Below are 13,322 nucleotides of genomic sequence, written 5' to 3' on the forward strand. Positions count from 1 at the left end.
ATATAAAATGTGGTAAACAACTGGTAGACCTGGCAATTCATGGGGAATTCCCAATGTTCTAAACTCATACTGAGATAAACCAAAATCAATGAATTATAAAAAAAAGAAATCAAACGGTGCAAATTAATAAGACAGGATACTTAGTCTCAGCCATTAAAGTGGGAAGGGAGGAGGAAATCATGCAGTCATGATAGGTAAATATTATGCTATAAAAATTAATCTTACTCCTTAATACAACCACTCCTTTTAAATTAAAACTCCAACATCTTAATGGCAGTAATGTATTACCTGTCACTATTGCCTTGCTGAATTTGCCAGTTTGGAGGAAGGCTGATGGCCTAAAAACAAACTGGTATAAAAAACGAAATTTCTCACCCTTACACTTGGGATGGTAAAATGGAAGCAGATTGGGCCACTGTTATGCCGTAACTATTAAATACAAGAAAAATATGCCTTTGTGCTGGTGTGCTAAAGACCAAACATAAAAGGAGGAGTAATGATAAATGACTAAAATAGGAAGCAATAATGAAGTAGCAATAACCCTGACTTAATGGGCTTTAATTCTCATGAAGGACTAATAAGATCTCTTACTAGTGAGGAGAATCCACCTGGAATTGTGGATGCTGAGATATCAGTGGAGCCCTTCATAGTAGGAATAGACCCTTCCTACAATTTCTTATCCCTTTAGCACTGCTTTATCACAAGTAATCACTTTTGCAATTATGATTTCATTGTTGCATCAATTATTTTATTGCACTAATTCCAATATATACTTGCTTAAGCAGTACTCTTTTAACTGTTTTGTTAAAATAACTTTATTTCATTATTTTTGTAGTGTAATTTGATATCAAGCTGTTTACATTTTCTGTTTCAGGAGTACTAACTTTCTTGTCACAAATGTCACACAATGTAGCCACAGAAAGACCCAGCATGCTTCTCACCCCATATTCTGATCTTGTACAAAGTGCATTCAATTCCCCAAAAGCTTGTTAGTAGGGATAGTTCCATCTCTGGGGGGAGTTTCATGATGCAGATACCCCACTTCCTCCGACAACTCTCTGCCCCATACAACATGCTCAGGTTGTTGAAAGGTCCAGCCCTATACTTGGCTTGATATCTTTCCAATCCTATATAGTATTTTGCACTGTAGAGACTTGTATCTTGCTCATCAATGCCTACATAGAATCTCTTGTACTTCTTGCAGGCATTGTCAAAAACCCCTTATGAATTCTTGCTTGAAGCTTTCTTTAAGACTCCCTAAAGCATTGTGCATATTTTATTGCGGCAGTAGATCATTTATTTAGTTTTAATACATTAATTGTCTAAAGATATCTCATCTTGTATGTGATTTTTGTGTGTGATTTGGATTTTTAACTTAGCTTTAAAAAATTGTTAATCATATCACTACAATGTCTGCAGTATGGCAGCTTATAGTGATGTATAGTACTGAGGCATCATGCCAAGGTCGACCAGTCCTAACACTAACCTCGTAATGCTGAGTGCCAAGCGAGGCAACTGTTACTACCATTTTTTATAAGTCTTTGATATTCCTTGGCTGGGGTTTGAATCCGTGACCTGCCACAGCCAAGGTGGATGCAGTAACCACTTTGGCCACCTGAGTGGTCACCTCATCTTGTGTATGTGTGCGTGTGTGTGTGTGTGTGTATATATATATATATATATATATATATTCATGTATAAGCCCGTTCGCGTACAAGTCGACCCCCCCCCCCCAAACTGAATTGGTAAAACTGTTATAAAGTGCATGACCCGCATATAAGCCGACCCATAATTTCTAGACCACCGGTACATCACAAGATGCACAAAGTGAGTTCTGAATACGTTTATTTAGGCAAATCACATTATTAAATAAATGAAAGTAAGAAAGCTAATTTATATGTTGAAATAAAAACAATTCTAAAGTGTTAAGTCTTAATGGAAATTTAATTAATCCTCATTCTAAAATCATGAATTATAAAAGTTCTATCACTTTTAGAATCCTTCAAAATCTGGCTCTGTATCAGACTCGCCAAACAGTTCACAAAACTTGGCTTCTGTTACGGGCGTGCTTTCATCATATACGTCGTCATTGTCATCATGGTCATCAGATAGTGTGATTCATTTGATCAGAATATGATTGGTTTCAGCATGGACATTATTCAAGTATTGTGACAATTTATAACTTTGAGCAGAAACCATGTCCACTACCATATCTCATTAAACAATACATCTGAGAGTCGGCATGTATTAGTAAAGTCATTGGCATTGTGCAGCAAAACAAACCTATTATCCCCAAGACATTTACCACAGATTAAGCATATGGTAGCTATTGTACGACACTTTACCACTAACAAACCACTTTGCTTTACAAACAACTAAACAACAGTTGTATATAAACTGTGGCTGCCGATTACTTCTAAAACACCTGTCAAAGAAATCCCACAAATTATATTGTTTTACAATTATTCACACTGACTCAATATATTTCCCTGTTATTTACCCTTCCTAAGCGTGCGCGCAACAAACCCCTATGGAGCCTCTCGCTATTGTTCCTTTAAGACTATCGTACATGTATTTCTACTCTCGATCAAAATGTTTGTTGTATATACCTTCATTATCGTAATTCTTTTATTTTTTTACGTAGATTCTTTTCATATTTACACTGAAATAAGCTAGCGTGCATTTGTACGATGCCATAGAATTTAATGATTACTGATTAGCTGAGGGTTAAATACTTGACTGGAGATTACTAATATGGCGGTTCTTTTGGAAAATACACGTACCACCGTGGCTCAAATAACACATATGGCTGCATTTTCTGGTGGATGGACATCTGTCAAATAGACATCAAGTACATTAAAACATGTTTTTCATTCATTATCCTACCACTAAAGTTAGAAAAAATATTTGTTTCACTTCACGACAGCACAGATCTTATGAGCCATGTGGCATCATTAGGCATGTGTTCTCATCTTCGGCGATTGACAAAAACAATAAATACTGGAAATCGAGGAAAAAAAGTGTTAAAAATGTCAGACTTGGACTTTGGCCCGCAAATAAGCCGACCCCCCTTCTTCCAGGCCTTATTTTTTTCCAAAATTTTTCGGCTTATATGCGAGTATATACGGTATATATATATATATATATATATATATATATATATATATATATATATATATATATATATACCTAACAAACACCAGTTATGTACATCAGGATTTTTCAGATGGTTGTAGAACATCTTTCATAAACTGACACGTATCTAATCAATCTTTTATATCATAAAAGAATGCATGAATAAAAAGGGGATATGTAATAAATTCAAAACCACACAAGCACTTTGTTCGAGGTTGGGAGAAAGAACTTGTTTGATACAGTGTATGAACATACCTTTCAGCCTGATGGCCTTGACATAGTTGTATGCCTTTTAAAACTCATTCTTTCCTTCCACTCAGAACAAAATACATGTGTAGTTTTATCAACATATCAAAGATGTTGAAAGTAAATTGTGCTTGTTTAGTAGCTGCAAGTTGGTAAAACTTACATAAAGAGGTAAAATACCAGTAGGTCCAAGGTTACATTTAATGAGAATTTCACTTCAGCATGCCATTAGTCAGGTGCATGGCACACATCAGTCAGACAAGGTAAAAAATGTCAGGAATAAAAGATGTCCCAAATCCTTTTTTCAGCTGCCAGGTCACCTACATGTTCGTCTGCAGAACTGCCACAACTGGAAGCCACCAACTCCGACCTCAGAGGAGAACTTCATAAACTCCAACATTCTTCTGACGTGGCTTAAAAGGATCCAGTTCAAACTCGGACAGATTGAGGTCCAGTCATCTGCTGCCACACAGTTCTACACCGTGTAAAAATTGAGGTTTTCCCAAGAAAGAAGACAATTGATGTAATATTACTGATAATGTGCAACAACCAGGCTTAAAGATGTCCATTTTAAACTGCAATAGATTATGGCCCAGTCATCTGACAACATGCAGACTGTTTTTAAACATATAAAGTTCTCCAAGAATGCAAATGAACATTGTCTGACAAAGCTAGTTACTGATGAAGCCTAGTAGGTCCCCAGTATTCATACAGCATAAGACTTGTGGTCTTTTTTCCCCATTCATCTGCTATTTAGCATATGCATCCAGTTTCTGTATATTCTCTTGTCCCAATTTCCAGTATATTGTATCTTATTTAATATAAAGTGATACATAGTTCCATGTATTCAGTTTACAAGAATCTAATATTGAAATCTGTATCATCTATTGATGTATAAATTGTTTTATCCTTGGAAATGGCAGTTGATGCTTGGACATTTGGAATTAACCACGATATTTGCAACAGTAACAAATGTTACATTTTGTTAAATTTGTTTTCAAAACAAATTAAGTAACAATGTATAATGAAATATCAATCAATTAAAATATTACTAATGTTATTGGTAGCAACACTTTAAGAAATAAATAGGAATTAAGTCCTATCATATGAAATTCATATTTGATTTTTACAAAAAATCTTTTTGAGTATAATCATCATAAATATGATATTCCCTCATCTGTTAAATGCTTCATCAAAGCAATGCCTACAAACAATTCTGTGAGATTGAGCTTCAATTTATAGAAGTGTTTGTTACAGTGTTACAGTCTATTAAAAGTGGTCTTGTTTTGTATTATCATATTACATCTTTCACATCAGATCTGCTGAAGGAAGTACAATAAACAATACATTAAAAGGCATGCAATCCTTCCTTTGAAAGGGCAAGTGGTCATGGTCTTGAGTCAGGTAAACTCATTTCAGTTGACAAACCAAAACGTATTGTAAATATTGTTATGTAAGTAAAATAATAATCAGTAGTCTGTCCTGATCATTCCCAAATGTGATGAAAGATAGCAATGAACCAAGCAAAAGATGTTCTTAGTGAATGACAGCTTCATATCGTATGGTTCATTGGAGAAGTAAGATCCAACGTTTTCGGTACACTTAAAATACTTGAATTGGCACTTTGAAGTTGCTCGAGGATGATTAAAACTTGTGTGATTGTTGGCAGTGAAAAAACGTATTGTAAATATTGTTATGTAAGTAAAATAATAATCAGTAGTCTGTCCTGATCATTCCCAAATGTGATGAAAGATAGCAATGAACCAAGCAAAAGATGTTCTTAGTGAATGACAGCTTCATATCGTATGGTTCATTGGAGAAGTAAGATCCAACGTTTTCGGTACACTTAAAATACTTGAATTGGCACTTTGAAGTTGCTCGAGGATGATTAAAACTTGTGTGATTGTTGGCAGTGAAAAAACGTATTGTAAATATTGTTATGTAAGTAAAATAATAATCAGTAGTCTGTCCTGATCATTCCCAAATGTGATGAAAGATAGCAATGAACCAAGCAAAAGATGTTCTTAGTGAATGACAGCTTCATATCGTATGGTTCATTGGAGAAGTAAGATCCAACGTTTTCGGTACACTTAAAATACTTGAATTGGCACTTTGAAGTTGCTCGAGGATGATTAAAACTTGTGTGATTGTTGGCAGTGAAATAATAACATCAGTATTTTACTGATAGAACAAATAAAACAAAAAAAGTTTTGAAATGTGTTTTTCAAAATAATTTTTTATCTTTTGGGGAAAAAATACCAGTTTATTTCTGATTCAACAATAATGCCACAACCTTTGCAGTATCACATGCAAAAACTGATGCAACATGCAATGTTTTTGCTGGTACACATTATGTGTATTAAAACCTCTCTGAAGATTTAATGATTTTTGAAAGAATGGTCTTGAGAACAAAGGTAGTTTGTAATGAAAAGTGAAAAGCTTCATCAAAAAAGTCCTATTCATTGACAGTTATTCCCAAAATGATTACAAAATGTATATTCAGTCTTTTACCCACTAGCGCACTAGAGAGCTCCACTCCTTAATTTTTAAGAGGTACCTCACTAACTCACTCTCTCATTTATGCTGCAGGCTTTGTTTTTGGACCTCCCTGTGTATTAGTTATCAAGGAAACAGTCTATTGACACTGATGCCAAAAAAGTGCAGTCATGAGAATCTAATTTGCATGTTGAGGGTGCCACTGTAGCTCAACCATGCTTTATTACTATTTTTTGAACATAAGTTTGTACATAATAAATACTCAGTCTTGTCTAAATTTATTCATGGATTAAGCCTGCACTCATACCTCATTTGGAGTTTGAAGTTGCTGAACTGAACCTATATTCCACAATTTCCAATATACATGTATCAACCCATGTTAACCACTCGGGTGGCCTAGTGGTTAGAGTGTCCGCCTCAGATGCGGGAGGTCGTGGGTTCGATACCTGGCAGTCATACCAGAGACTTACAAAAATGGTACTAACAGCTGCCTCGCTTGGCGCTCAGCATTAAGAGATTAGTGTTATGACTAGTTGGCATGGAGTCAGGATAATGTGACTGGGTGGGACATCATGCTACATGTCTGCGACATGATGCCCCAGTGCTAGACATCACTATAAACTGACACACTGCAGACATCGTAGCGATATCACTGAAAAATTGTTAAAGCTACGTTAAAAAAGTCCAAATCACACACACTCAACCCATGTTCAGTGACATTGTATGAAATATAAATCTATTATCTAAAGGACTAAAATAATATGATTTGTACACTCAATGACAAATTCACGCAAACAGTCGTGTGATTTATCATCAGTATTTGGCAGCAGGAATGGTCCTTGTCATAAATGATCCTTTATCATGCAAGACACAGGGTTCTCAGGGACCCAATCTTCCATGTTAAATAAATACACATGAAATTTTGCAAAGACTGGCATTTTCTTGATGTAATGCGTCCCAATGATGCACCCCTTTTACCCCCATGTCAACTTCCCTTTTTACATTTTGGGCCTGCCATGGTGGATCTGCAGAACAGCTAATGGCTAGACTTGAGTAAACAAGCATGAAGCCAATGAAACTAACAGTTAATCATTCTCTGCCATGATGATTTTAAAGAAATCAGTGTTCAGTTGAATGTGTATTTAAGTGCATTTTTAGGCAAATAAAGTTGTTTTAATGGTTTAATTTGGTGATGAAAGGTAATCAAACTTTCTCAGAATTTGAGTTGGACAATAATGTCAAATCTTTATTATGCAATAATAATAATAAAGAGAAGAAGAAAAACTGCTAATTCAACATGTCTGATTTAGGTGGGGCACTACAGTATCAGTTGACTTTTCAAAGAGTGCAGAAAAGTAATTCGACTCTTAAAAATGGGTCACCAAAAATCTATTTTCATTTTTTTAAAACAAACTTGCAGTGAAAATGACACTAATACTAATAAAAGGTGAAAATAGATGAAACTGAGATACAACAAAGAGAACTTGAACTATAAATATAATTCTGACCCCTTCTCAGCTACAGTGAAGGAATCTAATTTAAATGAGAGCAGTTCTACAAACAGTTTGAAGAAATGGAATTAGTACATTAATGACTGTTTGTGAGTCATTCAAGACTGCTGGAAAGCAAAATCCGTTCACTCAGAATGGAGATACTATCAGTCTTTGCTAATCACAGATTTAACATGGATCATATTCAGTTCATGTTGAGGCTTACTGTGCTATAGAAAAAGACATATAATTATGTATGCTGTTTGAGAAAACTCTTGAAATTGGTGTGAAAAATGATAACTGCAATGCAGCACATTTCTATACATTGAAAAAAGGAATAAATTAATCAGAATAATCGAGAAGTATCCTGTACTTGAAGACTGCATTAACCAGAATGCCATACATCTGTTAATACAATACATACATTTGGTAAGTCTAAGAACAAGAAAAAATAAAGAAACTCATTTGAAAAAAAGTTTGCAGTTGGTCAAGTGCAGTATGATATGAAGTTTTTGGCAATTACTGAAAAATAGTTTGTCTCTAATCTTATCTTGTGAGGCTGAGAATTTAATCCAGATAAGTAATAAAATAATGATCATGTATTTTTTCATTTTCATTTTTACCCTTTTTTAAAGTCAGGGACTCATAAGTTTATGCCAGGGAATCTCGAAAATAGGCTGGGGAGTTTTGAGTTCCATGAATGAAGAGTCCATAACTATTCCCGAAACTGTTTAGAGTCCTGTATACAATGTAACTTGCATTATGCAGCCTTCTCTTGGAAATCAGAAGAATGTCCCCAAAAGAAAGGTAGCTACTTGATAGAAATTCATTCCTATAATATGTAATTGTTTTTGGGACCTTTAAAAAGTGGCCATTTAAAGCCAGTGACTGCACAGTATGGACTACCAGTGAGGCAAGTGTGATTATGTATTTAAACAAGGAAAAAAGTCATTCTTATTTCTTACACATTTCATTTATACTTATCTCCAAAAGGTATTGACCGTTCAGTTGCAAATGGCATCTGTCATTCAGTTACAGCATAACAGAAATTTCATTTAATTTCTGACTGACCATTCCAGGTAGGGGTGCATCACAATGTAATTAAATCTGGGAAATGTCCATGCCAGGTAGGGGTGCATCACAATGCAATTACATCTAGGAAATGTCCATGCCAGGTAGGGGCATATCACAATGTAATTACATCTGGGAAATGTCCATGTGGACAAAAGCAATTAAGCAGGTCACCTACAAAGTTTTCACAGTGTACTGTCTATGTAACTTGGACAGGTTTTGTCCAATTTTATTAAAATGTTTACTGTAAACTGAAAAATGATTGATATTAAAGGAATAGTTATGTTTGTCAGTTGGTAGAGTGCTCTCCCATCTTACAAGGGATCACTTGTCTAACCATCTTCATAGCTTTTAGAGATTTACGGATCAAGATTTAGGTAAGATTTTGGACTAGGTTCACATCACAGAAATGTTAGTACCATATATACTCACATACAAGTCAGGTTGAACTGCAAACAACATAGACTCAGATCTGACATTGCATAATGTGCCAGCAAATCAGGGTCTGTGTTGTTTGTTCTACTGATTAGTCATAATAAGCTGCATAGAACCATATCTACTTGCACATTTATGCAGATCTGGTCTGAGTTGTTTGCTGTTGGATCCAAGTTACAAGCAAGTATACGAAGTGGTCTTTCCTTTTAAGTGAAATAAAAATTTCTTTTTTACATGCTTAAATGATTGTCATAATTATATTTCAAGTTACAATATTCTGGCGTCATGGCAAGTCACAATATTCTGGCTCGACAGTCACAATGTTCTGGTATCACAACAGTCACAATGTTCTAGTATCATAACAGTCACAATGTTCTGGCATCATGACAGTCACAGTGTTCTGGCATCATGACAGTCACAATGTTTTGGCATCGTCATAGTCACAATGTTCTGGCATCATGACAGTCACAATGCTCTGGCATCATGACAGTTACAATGTTCTGGCATCATGACATTCACAATGTTCTGGTATCATGACAGTCACAATGTTCTATCATCATGATAGTCAATGTTCTAGCATCATGACAGTCACAATGTTCTGTTGTCATGACAGTCAAAATGTTCTGGCATCATGACAGTCACAATGTTCTGGTATCACGACAGTCATCTTGTTCTGGCATCATATTTTTACAGACTGGTTCAAAATGCATATTGTAAAATATGCATACCAGTTTGCTTTAAAGATTAATGACAATTAGTGATGTCAGAGGAAGTTTGCAATATCATTACTGCAAAATATTCAGCAAAATTAATGATGGAAGACAAACATCCATCCAAAGTGGCATCTTATCCATTTATGTATTGGCCATGTGCTGTTTTATTGCAGATATGATTATTATTGTTTAATTGATTGTGATGCTTTATTGTAGATATTGTGCTTTAGATTTTCTGGTTATAATTCAGTATAGATAAATTTGTGATTAAGTCAATGTGTGCAAAATTGTTCTTAGAAATTACATTTTACCTTATTTTCAATATCAAATATGAGAAATTTGTGTCGTATGAAAATGAAAAGAAACTCAAACCAGAGAGGCATCTTTGTAGCGGAGATTGGGATTGAAAATATACTGAACAAATTTCAAAATGGTATGGGCATATATTTATGGATGCCAAATTTGAGCCTGTCATGTCTTCAAAAGGGTATCTGGCAATAGTAAATATTAGCATCCTCTCCTTACCTCCCTCCCTCTTTCCCTCCCTCCCTCTTTCTTTCTGTTTCTCTCTCTCTGAAAGTAATCTTTATTTTACATCTTCATTTAAAATTGTTGATGAAATGCATACTGAATGTCCAACATAAAAAATGACTGTTTATTTTTCTAATAGATGTGAATTTGATCCCTTGGCTTGTTCATAAACTGGGACAACTTTCAAACTGAAGCCAGTTACAGCATTCCCTCACTATAAAGCCCTCTATTTTGGCTTGGGTTTTATTGTTTTAAGGCCCTATTAAATAGTATCATGTAATTCATTATAAGACAGCATTGTAATAAGGGTATATGCATCATGTAATTCATTATAAGACAGTCTGAGTGTATAGCAATATACTTTATGGCTCCCAATGACAGCACTATAATAAGGGTATATGCATAATGTACTTAAGGTGGTCTCACTGAAAGGCAATATACTTTTTGGCCCCCAATGACAGCATTATAATGAAGGAGCATCATGTACTTTATTATAAGATGGTCTCAGTGTAAGGCAGTATACTCTTTGGCTTCCAATGACAGCATTATAATGAGGGAGTACTGTATATACATGTTTGTCATTCTCTTTGTACCTTGAGTATCATGTGATACATATTTTAATAAATTTGTCATATGTGCAATAATTTTGGGTTAACTTGGTTAACTTGCATGGTGAAATAAAGACAGTAGACTTTAAAAGAAGTTTCAAGTCTTTCTTTCCAAAGTAGACTTGATATCTCTTTCATAATTCTGGTTTTTAAATTGTAACCTAATATGTGCACAGAAATGTGCCAAAAGAGCAAAGATATCCCTACCAATATTAAATAAACCATGGCTGAAGATGCAAGAGCAAAATAAAAAATATTGAAATCGGAATTAAACAAGATCTTCTTAATTCAAGCCCATACTAAATTTGGTTCAGTTCCCTGTATTCTTTAAGAGGTTATCAACCAAACAAAATCATAAATAGATAAACTCTAAGCCAAACAGGGGCCATAACTCACTTAAATTTTGCCATATTAAATGGTAAAAATATACCAGACCAAGGTTGCTAACATAGCCATCCATTTAGAGAGGACTAGAAAGAACAATATTTAAACCATGTGACTTTCCATTCAGACCACTCTGGTGGCCTAGTGGTTAGAGTGTCTGCCTCGGATGCAGGAGGTCATGGGTTTGATCCCCAGCTGAATCATAACAAAGACTTATAAAAATGGTACTAACAGCTAGTAGTAATAGCAAAATTTTCAAGATGGCCATACTGGGCAACAGATCAGCACCATATTCACTTAAGACCAACTGGAAAGCATAAGAGGTCTTCTGGTCAAAAACCCAAGTCAATTTGACTGTTTAAATACATTTGTGATGCCAAGATTTTTAAAATGGTTGCCATGCACATTGGATGTCACACTATTTTTAATTATAACCATCTAGAAGTTAGCGAAAAACCCATGTTGATAAGAGCATCCATTCATTAGGAGTAGTGACAAGATTTTCAAGAAGACTGGCAAGGTGGCCATATTGTTCCTCACATGAACACAATTTTCATTTAAGACCAACTAGATATTATAAGAAGTCTTTTAGTGAAAACAAATGCTGATATCACCATCCATTCAGAAGGTTTTTTCAGCAAGTGATCAGCTACACAAGGCAGTCAGTTATGAAGAACTGTGGAAGACCCAAGAAAGAACTACTTACCCACGTGAAGCTACTGGCAAACTTTCTCACATACCTGCATTGGCCATACCTAAGACTCAAACCCAGAGAGAGAGAGAAAGAGAACCCAGAGAGAGAGAGAGAGAGAGAGAGATGAGATGCCAGTGATTTGTAAAGGCCCACATATCCACATTAGCAAGAATCAAACCCACACAGACAGAGATTTCAGTGATTTGTAAAGGCCCACATATCCACACTGGCAAGAATCAAACCCACACAGACAGAGATGTCATTGATTTGTAATGGTAAGCATTTTAGACCACTTGGCCAAATGCCCCCTCCCCAATTCAAGGTGATTAGTGATAAGATGTTCACTGTCTGGACATATTGGATGTCCAAGAAGTGCCATTTTCATTTAGGCACAACTAGTCATCATAAAAAGTTTAGTGAAAAGCCCATCTTGATATAACCATCCATTCAAGAGTAGTGATCAGATTTTCAAGATGGCAGACATGGTGACCATATTGGATGCCGATGATTTTCTTTAAGGCCCTCTAGACATCATAAGTCATTTAGTGGTAACCTTGTGTTGATATGGCCATCCATTCAGAAGGGGCAATAACATAGTTGTAAAGATGGCCACAGTTGTGGCCATATTGGATGACCAAGCAGCACCATTTTCATTTATGACCAATTAAATGGACTGTGTATAAAGTTTCAAAGCAATCCTCCAAGTAGCTTAGAAGGAGTAGAGAGACAGATGGACGATGGGCAGAATGTGGATAACAGGCCATCCCATAAGCTCATTTGATTTATGTAAAGCAGAGTCTGAACTTATAACAAGTTTTAAATTTAAGAATAAATATGAAATTTAAAAATAATTATAATATTTTTTGTAATGTACATATTTGTATTTCTGGCTCATTCTTCTTCCTTGTACATGCTGGTTTTACAATAAAAAGACAAGGACAATAATTTCTCTAAACCAAAAGCTTTATCTTTACAATGACAGATTCATTATCATGAAAATGGCTGAAAACTAATTTGGCAAAGGTTTGACAAGATGATTGTGGAACTATTTTAAAGGACATTGATCTTCACACAAGATCCCAATAAGCAGTTGTTGAATTCAAGACACCCAAGCTGACACAAGACTCTCTCTCTTGCACTTGAACACACTTTAGTTTTTACACGTTCAAAAAAATGTAAGGTATAATTAATTCATATTCAACTTATTCTTAAGTACCGAAATATGCAAAGTTTTGATAACACTAGAAATATGACCATACGACATGGATCAACCATGCTAATATGAAATAGAATAAACTTCTTCTGAGGCATTCTAATTACTAGTGAAAAGTTCTATCCATTAGCCTACCCTCCAAATGATGTGTTAAGGTAGGACCATTACCCAACCATTTATGCCCCAATGTAAACCTATTTATGAATTTTTTTAAACTAGAGATAAACTCTGGTATGAAACATGACCTTGGTCATTTTCATATTAAGAAACACACACATGGTCAATGTTTTTGAGAGACTGGGGTAT

The 13,322-nt window shown here is 35.1% G+C and overlaps 1 protein-coding gene across 7 annotated transcripts in view; it reads left to right on the top strand.

Annotated features, from left to right (window-relative positions):
* Window positions 1–10,819, top strand: part of LOC149808497 (protein unc-79 homolog) — a 255,882-nt gene extending 245,063 nt beyond the window's left edge. For all 7 annotated transcript variants that reach the window (XM_089978169.1, XM_089978143.1, XM_089978163.1 and 4 more), the window contains one exon: window positions 3,690–10,819. In XM_089978169.1, the coding sequence (XP_089834295.1) occupies window positions 3,690–3,869 (180 nt within the window). In that variant the 3' untranslated portion in view covers window positions 3,870–10,819. The remainder of the gene's footprint in view (window positions 1–3,689) is intronic.
* Window positions 10,820–13,322: the final 2,503 nt, after the last annotated feature.

This window comes from Sinohyriopsis cumingii, chromosome 1 (genome assembly GCF_028554795.1).
Source record: "Sinohyriopsis cumingii isolate HCF-2022 chromosome 1, ASM2855479v2, whole genome shotgun sequence".
Classification (NCBI taxonomy): domain Eukaryota; kingdom Metazoa; phylum Mollusca; class Bivalvia; order Unionida; family Unionidae; genus Sinohyriopsis; species Sinohyriopsis cumingii.